General features: G+C 38.9%; 1 protein-coding gene across 1 annotated transcript; it reads left to right on the top strand.

Moving 5' to 3' along the window:
• Positions 1–3,974: 3,974 nt before the first annotated feature.
• LOC146562193 (uncharacterized) lies at positions 3,975–6,878 on the top strand. The gene is made up of 4 exons (XM_085295176.1): positions 3,975–4,084; positions 5,397–5,490; positions 5,865–5,957; positions 6,594–6,878. The coding sequence occupies exons 1-4, from the start codon at positions 3,975–3,977 to the stop codon at positions 6,876–6,878; spliced, it is 582 nt and encodes a 193-aa protein (XP_085151302.1).
• The last annotated feature ends 1,505 nt before the right edge of the window (positions 6,879–8,383 follow it).

Raw genomic sequence — 8,383 nt, 5'->3', positions numbered from 1 at the left:
AGCACATTGTTCCCAACCCAGACGCACAGCATGTGGTTTTAATCATCTGATTCAAAGCAGCAGCTCTTTGTACTTTTTTTTTTAAGTAGAGGGTAACTCTTAACAGACACATGTAACCAAAAGTGTGATTTTGCTTTTGTTTTTTTCAGTCCCATATTCTCTTCTGATTTACTGTGTGAAACACAATCAAACCCATTACTTGATGTCCAAAAGCAGAAAATACCAAAAAATGTCTGAATGGGGCATATATTTGTTTTGCCTTGGGACAGTCTGATTCATATCTATGAGCAGCTTCTAAAGAGTGTAGTGTTTTTGAAAATCTTCAAACTTGTGAAGCTGCAGCAACAGCTTTCGAGAAGCAGTTACAAAGTTGGGTGGTGTCTCTTTTGTGCCTCATCCAGTTTAGGAATGCCATTTCCTGTACATTAGCTATTTTTATTGTTTATTTTCTTTTGTACTCCATGTGGCGTGTTTGCACTTGTCTCATTTTTTTTGTGCTAACTGTATTTGTAGATTTATGCAAGTTATGCCAAGTCAGGAGCAGTTAAGTCCTTGCAGAGCTCCACCCAATCCGAAACCTCCGGTGGGAACCAGCATAATTGCATGGCATAAAGAAGGGAGCATGAAACAGCAGCTGGAAACCCTAACATGGCCCATGCGGAGGAATCTGAAATGCCGCTGAGCTTAATCCACAAAATTCTCCCCATACAAGTGTACTTAGTAAATCATAGGTCTCGGTTTTAAATACTGTTTTGGAAAAATGTGCTGTGTGAATTCAGTCGATCATGACATCAGAGCATGCATGATTTCAGTGTCTTAAACAATGAACCCTTAAAAAATTAAACACTGAATTACTTTGTTTGCCAAGACATAGATGAGAAGTCTTCCAGTCAGCTTTAGTCATGATGTGAGTGTACCCACAGCAGGCTTTTAGTTCGGCTTAGAACAAAGTATCACTCAGTTTTAGAAGTGCATCAAAGTGGCACCGAGCTTACAATCTACAGTACTGTGCAAAAAAAAATGTCGCCCCTCATTTCTTTATATTTTGCTTTGAGAAGTGATGTTGAGCAATAGTTCTCCAGGTGTACTGCAAAGTTGATCTTTGGATATTGGCTGCTTTTTCACTCATTGTCAGTCCAGTCCTTGTATCTGACCCTTTCTCAAAGGAATCTTTTTTGTTTGTCAAGCCACTTAACACTGACCTGTGGATCAATCAAGCATTTAAAAAAGGCACCTAAATCAAGGGATTGGCAAAGAAGCTAATTTAAATTGTATCTTTGTTGTTAGCAGACTAAATTATTTATTCCAAATTCTTTAGTTTAATCCATGAAAAAAATGCCAAAGATAACACAGTCTGACAGCTTTAAAATATTATTTTCTTATCAACAAGATTACTCACGAGGACATATTAGCCAGAAACGTGGCTCGGGATTTTAGGGTGGAGTGCAGTGTGTTTTTAAAACATTCAAATTGTCAGCAGTATTTACAGAGGAGGTCAGGGGAGAGGTACAGCAGTGTCTACAGCCATATGTAAAACACAGTGGAGGCTCTGTCATAGTTTGTGCAGTCAGATTTTGATTACCGGTAACCATGTAGTACCAATAAGTGTCAGATTGGCAGTGGTTTCATCCTTCAGCATGCTAATCATCCCAACATACTGCTAATGCAGGAAAAGCATACCTATAGAAAAATACACACACGTATTATTGAAGCAGTGTGGCTGTGTTGAAGAATAACTGTGGTCATACCTAATATTGACTTTCAAGCTTATTAGAACTTTGCAAACTCTGTTTTTTCACATATATACTGTATACATACATGGAAATCCGTGTATGTTTGCATGTTTCAGTAAACTGCCGCACCTACTTCCTATTTCCCTAGCAAAATATAAAGAAACGAGGGGTGGGTCAAGAGTGTTACACAGCACTGTGAATCTCAACAAGAAGCAAATAATACTACAGCTTTTGTGTGTGTGTCATCATTTGTTTAATATCACATCTCTACCCATTTTTAGCCCTCCTTTTGGTCTCTGCCTATTCCAGAGGAATATATCCCTGTCTGCTTGTTTCTGGCTGCGATTAAAGCAGTTCAAATGAAGCTGTGCATAACATTTGTGGCCTATATAGCAAACACTGAGCAAAAACTGTCTATAAAACACTATTAAACAGAAAAAAGTTGCACACTGTCGCATCATTTTCACTTTTAATTCTTCATAGTTTTGTTTCAATTAGTTAGTTATAGCCAGCAGAAATAAATAATTTGATATTTTTTCTCATAAGACGAGTAGAACATGAATAATCCAAGGCTTATTCTGTAACTGCATTAACAGCCCCGAGGATAAACTTCGAGGACTGTGCTTCTACAGGCAGTGCACCCTTAGCACATCTCTCAGTCAGGAATTATATGGAATTAACAGCTGTGCCTTTTGAACTGCTTTGTTTCATATCAGCCCTTCGGGCAATCAAGGAAAGTTCAGCCAAGTTACCACTCACTCTGAGAGCTCAACATTAAGAGGAACACTTGCTGAGTTTGGCAAAAATTAGTCATTGAACATTACAAATGTTCTCGTCTGCCAAACTCTCACCATCCCATTATATCCTCTGCTGTCTGGCACGAAGGTGTTCTAAAATCCAGACTTTTCACCTCTTCTCCCCAAAGCCCTGCCTTACCGGGAATCAACCCTATTTGGACAACTGGAACTTTACGTCACAACTTGAACAGCGTCCCCGTTCTCCTCCGTTTCAAACCCACATCCCATTCTGATTATGTGCCAAGCAGCCTGAAAAGACCTCTCTGTCACTCTGTTTCAATTTCTGTTTGGTTTTCATAGTTTGGCATGGTGACTGTTCAGGAAAAGGCAAAGAGAAAAAAAACTGAGTAGGAGGAGAGGTGAAATTTGCTTCACCTCAGTTCTTTTCAGGGAAAATCAGAGCCGCTCCAGGCAGCGGATTCACAAAACTGTCAAGGCTTCAGTCAAACGTGCGCACACGCAGACACGGCGCAGCGTGTGCACTTCCTCTGGAATTCTTTACACGAGTTGATTAACAGAGATAGACAAGGGCACAAATAAACAGGGGATTCTGAGGCATTAAATCATTAACTTCATCTTCAGGTGTCTCCATGAGGCCGTCGGCCGATTCATGCCAGTAACTGAGTTGACTGAATTTGAGGACAAGCTGACGTCAGGCCTGGTGAGTCAGGAGCCATTGATGCATTCACACGTGACCAAAAATTCAATAAGTTAGTAAGTGTCTGTCACAACAGGCCACACGAATATATCACGTTTGAACCTGTCTTTGACGGCCAATCGCAGAGTCGCAAACATGCCAGTAAAACTGATAATCATTTTATATAAGACAATAAAGCTAGAGCTCTCAGTCAGGTGTTACTACTCCAACTAAGCCAGTGAAATGGAAAGCAAGGGACAGAGCACAAGCAGGCTGGATACTTTCAAGGTTTCCTCCCAAACTGTGCCAAGAAAACAACCATTCCAAATTGCTCTAATTCCTTGCCCTGCTATCTCTAAGTGAGGCACAGTCGCTGGAAGGTATGTCAGCCCATCTCATCCTAGGCTCAATTCAATTAAAGAGAGTACAAAGACATATGGCTCAGGGGCAAGTGATATGATTAGAGTCTTCTGTACGAGGACGCCGCAGCTTTGATTCATACCCTCTTTCATTTGGTCACTCACAGTGTGAGTGTGTGTGTGTGTGTGGGGGGGGGGGGGGGGGGGGGGGTATTTGGTGCTGAAACAACTAAGCTCTCCCAGGTGGACCTGTAAAAGGCTTGCTGAGCTAACCTCCTACAATCAGCTCGTCATGTTGTCATTGTCTTCTCACTGGAAACCGGCTGCAGACAAGAAAATGCTACATATTTTTCAGTTTATCATCAGTCTGTCATATTGAGACCTTGAGCGTCAGGAAAATCCTCTTAAACTCAAGACTGTGCTACTGTCTTGGTTTCCATTCCTCACAATGCAGAGGAGCAACTGTACCCCGTACCCCCGCCCTTCGAGCGGAGCTGCCATAAAAGACAAGCGATACGCCTCTTGGGACAGGGATGTGTCGGAGGAATGCGTGTGCAGGTATCCTGCCGCCTGTGGGGACTGTGGAGGAAGACCCGGCACGCCAGTTGATCTCGCTTGATAAAGGCCCTGACAGGCCCAGATTATATGTCTCAGCCTGGAGGAGGTGTCTGTGTCTCATTCCTGTGCTGAAGAAAGTCGATCTGGTGGGAAAGAGGCGGGACCATGCCTGTAGGCGTCAGTTTTTCTATGGACGCCAACACACACACACACACCTTGTCAGGCAGGCACCACTGCCACTACCCCCTCTCCACCCCTCTGCAAGCTTAACACCAAACAAACACACTCACCCATCTCATTTACCTGACCACACCTGTGCCTCAAGACGCCATGAATATTCTTTGGACAAATCATGACAGACATACAAAAGACTGCATTTTGTTTGTTTGTTTTCAGTTTTTTTTTAATGCAGGCTTTATTTGGTAAAGTATACACTATGACTAAAGTCACTCAAATCATAGTGACCTTAACGCTTACACTTGAAAAACTACTAATAATGCTTCCCAGCTTTCTGTCACATAGTGCAGGCATACCTGGTACTTACACTCAAAAAAGTGAAATTTGGTGGTTATTGCATTTACAAGACTCTAACATGTAATTTAAACACAATGAATTTATGTTTCTAAGGTGAACGTAATAAAATCATATAGGATCTACATGAAATTTACCAACTTAGCACCTCTTAAATTTATTCTTGTTGATATGACATGATAAAATCTAACAAGAGTGGTTAGCTGCCTTAAAGACTTGCGATGTGAGATTCTAAACAACAAGAGGCAGGAAAGCACATGGTTTGCTTCGTGGTCATCTTGGAAAGGTAAGAGTGAATCTATCTTCATCCATCTTGATGAAAATACTTTTTGCACAAAGGTATCATTAGTTTGTCGATTCTTTTCAGTTCTATTTATTCACATTTGTTTTTTTGTTTTTAAAAAACAACAACAAATATCTGTTCGTTTATGCCATTCTAGCTAGCTAACACGTTATTGGAAGAATATAGCACAATGTCATGCTAGCATGATAGCCTAATATGAAAGACTTAGCTACTCCAAATATAGATATTGTTTATAACTTAACCTCTGCACATAAGCTAGTTTGGCTCTACCACAGAGACTGTTGTGATAAATTTACATTTTACGTGTGGGTTGTTGAAATTTGTAAGTTTGTAAGTTGCAACTGATGGACAGTGGTTTATTTAACAATTTATGTGTTTTTAGTACACTGAGGAGGAAAGACAAAACATGAACAGATATGTTTTCCTGTTTTTTAATTTTTTTGAAATTAAATATTTTTCTACTTAATAAACTTGCAGACTTGCAGTTCCCTCCTGTAAAGATAATAAATGTTTAATCTTATCAGGTGGTGAAAGGTCTGGAGAGCTGGCAGGCCAGTTCATCAAATTCAAGGTGAGCTAATATTTTTCTTAAAAATGATCACATTCCCATGTTATGTCACTTACAAATGTATTCATTTGTAAGTGACATGTAGTTTTGAGACCAAGAAAACATTGCATTCTGATTTTATGTACACATCATCTAAACTTTCTTGAATTGGGGGTATGGCTTGATTAAATTAATACACAAAGTAAAAAACAATATTAAAATGACAGACTTGTCTAAAATGCATAAATACTATTTGAAAAGATTAAGACTGTAAAACAATAGCCTCTGTATTTCTCACAAATTCCTGGTAATTCAACTAAAAGTTCTTTAATCCCACTGCTAGGTCGTTGAGATGGATTTCCGTATATATTTGTTTTTTTCCCCCTCTGTGTATAAAGACTGATGCTGTTGAAATCAGAAGAGAATACATCGCCAAAGGTCTTTGCGTGTACCTGAATGAAGATCCTGAGAAGCTGGTGAAGGATTACCTGGTATGTTAACTTGCCTGTATCCTTAACTAAGGAGACGATCAAAGATAAGCTTGAACTACATACAAAAAGTTTCAGGGGATGGGGTTTTCCTGTAAATTACCGGTGGCTGTAAAAAATGACCTTTTAAAATAGGAAAAGTAAGAGCTTTATGTTTCTCACTGGATACTACACGCACCATTCTTGAGTGTTTTATACTAACCTTATTATAATATCATTATAATAACCTCATTCATACACACATTCATACAAGATTTTTATGTAACATTTACACTTCAATGGATGTATCAGGAGCAACTTGGGGTTCAGTATGTTACCCATTGATAGTTTTAGTATCAGATTAGAGAAGCCAGGGATTAAACCAGTAGACAACTTGCTCTATCTCCTGTGCCACAGTCACCCCTATCACAAGATTTTGAAAGACAGGACATTGTTGAGGTATTGAATGAACTTCTCTTGAGTCAGGAAAAATATCGGGCAGTCATTTTTGATTACATTTACATTATTATAAAGCTTGAATGAATAAAGCTTTTAGGTATTTTACATTAATGTAAAACAGATATGTACTTTTAAAACGGTTTGCAATGGATATTAGTGAGAAATCCTTATCTTTTTTGTTTGTTTGTTTTATTGTTACAGGAAGTTGATAAAAGCATCGCCACTGCCATAGCAGAGACAGTCTTTAGCATCTGTGTCTTTCGATCAGAGGGTGCGGAGCCTGGCGATGACCCTCAGGATGTTATCATTGTTCTAGAGGGGGTGGAAGTGATGGGTGAGTTGGGCAATGTAGTTTTTGCAGTGACAATGTTGCTTGGTCTGGTCTATTCACTGAACCTGAGCTACCCTCTGGAACTCAGGTACACCTTTGAGGTCCTGCAGAAGATTCTTATGGAATTAGATGCACACGAACTATACGTTATGTGAAATTTGCTATAAATTCAATAAATTGGAGAAAACAAAAAGATGTGTATGACAAATTTTTAGATGTAATAGTGAAATCTATGTTAACCAGACTCTAGACTTTGTTAAATGCTCCAAAAAATTACTCTTTAAATTAACTTAAAATAATCATGGAAAGAATTTCCATGTGCTTAAATTGCTTTCTATTAGCATTAAAGACTTGTGTTGGAATAACTTAATTTGTATGAGTTGGTTCAACTCAATTAACTTAAGCTGGGACCAAATTTAGTAAATTAGTTGGAGAAAACCTACTGAATTGAGTTGGAACAAAACTCTTCAAGTTGGATCAACACTATTGAAATATATTGGATCAAAATGCAGTAAATACGTTGATTCATCAATCTTTAATTAAGTTGGTCCAACATGAGTGCATTAAGTTGGAGTAACAGAATTGCATAGTGCTAAAATAAAGCAATTTAATCACGTGGAAATTCTTTCCATGATTTTTTTATGTTCATTTGAAGAGTTATTTTTTTGAGTGTACAACATTCTCTCTCCTTACCTTTAAAACCCTGCGCTCATCCACTTGTTGCCATTAGTCTTGTTGTGATCCTCTGCACCTACATTTAAGTACCAGTAACAACCGCCAAGGACTAAGTAAGTACCCGATCCATACATCAAAGTGATACTGTAAATCACCGGCATTATTATAAAGTGCTGTAGCCCACACACGGAGCACTTTATAACTGCTTTGAAAAATGGGCTAACAGGAGACTGGTTTTATTTTACAGCCTGTGTGCAGTTAAAAATAATATCAGGAAGCTGTTAAAAATAGATGAAATATATAGATATAGTAAAAACACTGTAGCAGATCCTAAATGAATACTGTCAGTGTTTTACATTTTTTGTTTAAATACAGTGTGTTGCTGTCATTTTACATGCAGCAGTGTGTATGTTGGGTCATTTATGTAAACAATGCTGGTTCAAAAGGTCAGACTGGAAATTGCAGGAAAGTGCTGTTATAGGCGTATTTCTCCAGAGTTATCAGGACATTTAGATACTTAAAGAGCAGGAGGCAACAGACCTACAATCACCAGACACTTTAGTGCTAGTGCTGGGTTGGACTGTCTTTTGCCTCCAGAGCTGTCTTAATTCTTTGTGGCAAAAATTCAACATTGAGCTGGAAACATTCCTCAGAGATTTCCCACAGTTGCTGCAGGTTTGCTGGCTGCACATCCATGATGCAAATCTTCCTTTCCACCACATCCCAAAGGTGCTAGTATTTCAAATAGTCTTAATCTGGGTTTGAAAGGACGTTTCACAGTTTTAGGATACACATTCAATATTCTGATGCTCTGTTTGAGCTTCAGCAGGCTGTCTTGATGTGTTTGCATGCCTAAATGCACCGAAATGCTGTACATGGCGAATTAGAGGACTGTGTTAACAAGCAGTTAAATGGGTGTACCTGTTCAGACTGTAAAATATCCACATATGATAAATACCAGCTATGAAATACATATCATCATTCT

Source organism: Mchenga conophoros, linkage group LG12, assembly GCF_057382185.1.
Source record: "Mchenga conophoros isolate Kocher_MC1m ecotype Shallow Benthic linkage group LG12, M_conophoros_male_GT1.1, whole genome shotgun sequence".
NCBI lineage: Eukaryota > Metazoa > Chordata > Actinopteri > Cichliformes > Cichlidae > Mchenga > Mchenga conophoros.
Note: the sequence above shows the minus strand (reverse complement) of the source record. Positions and strands in the feature narration are given on the sequence as shown.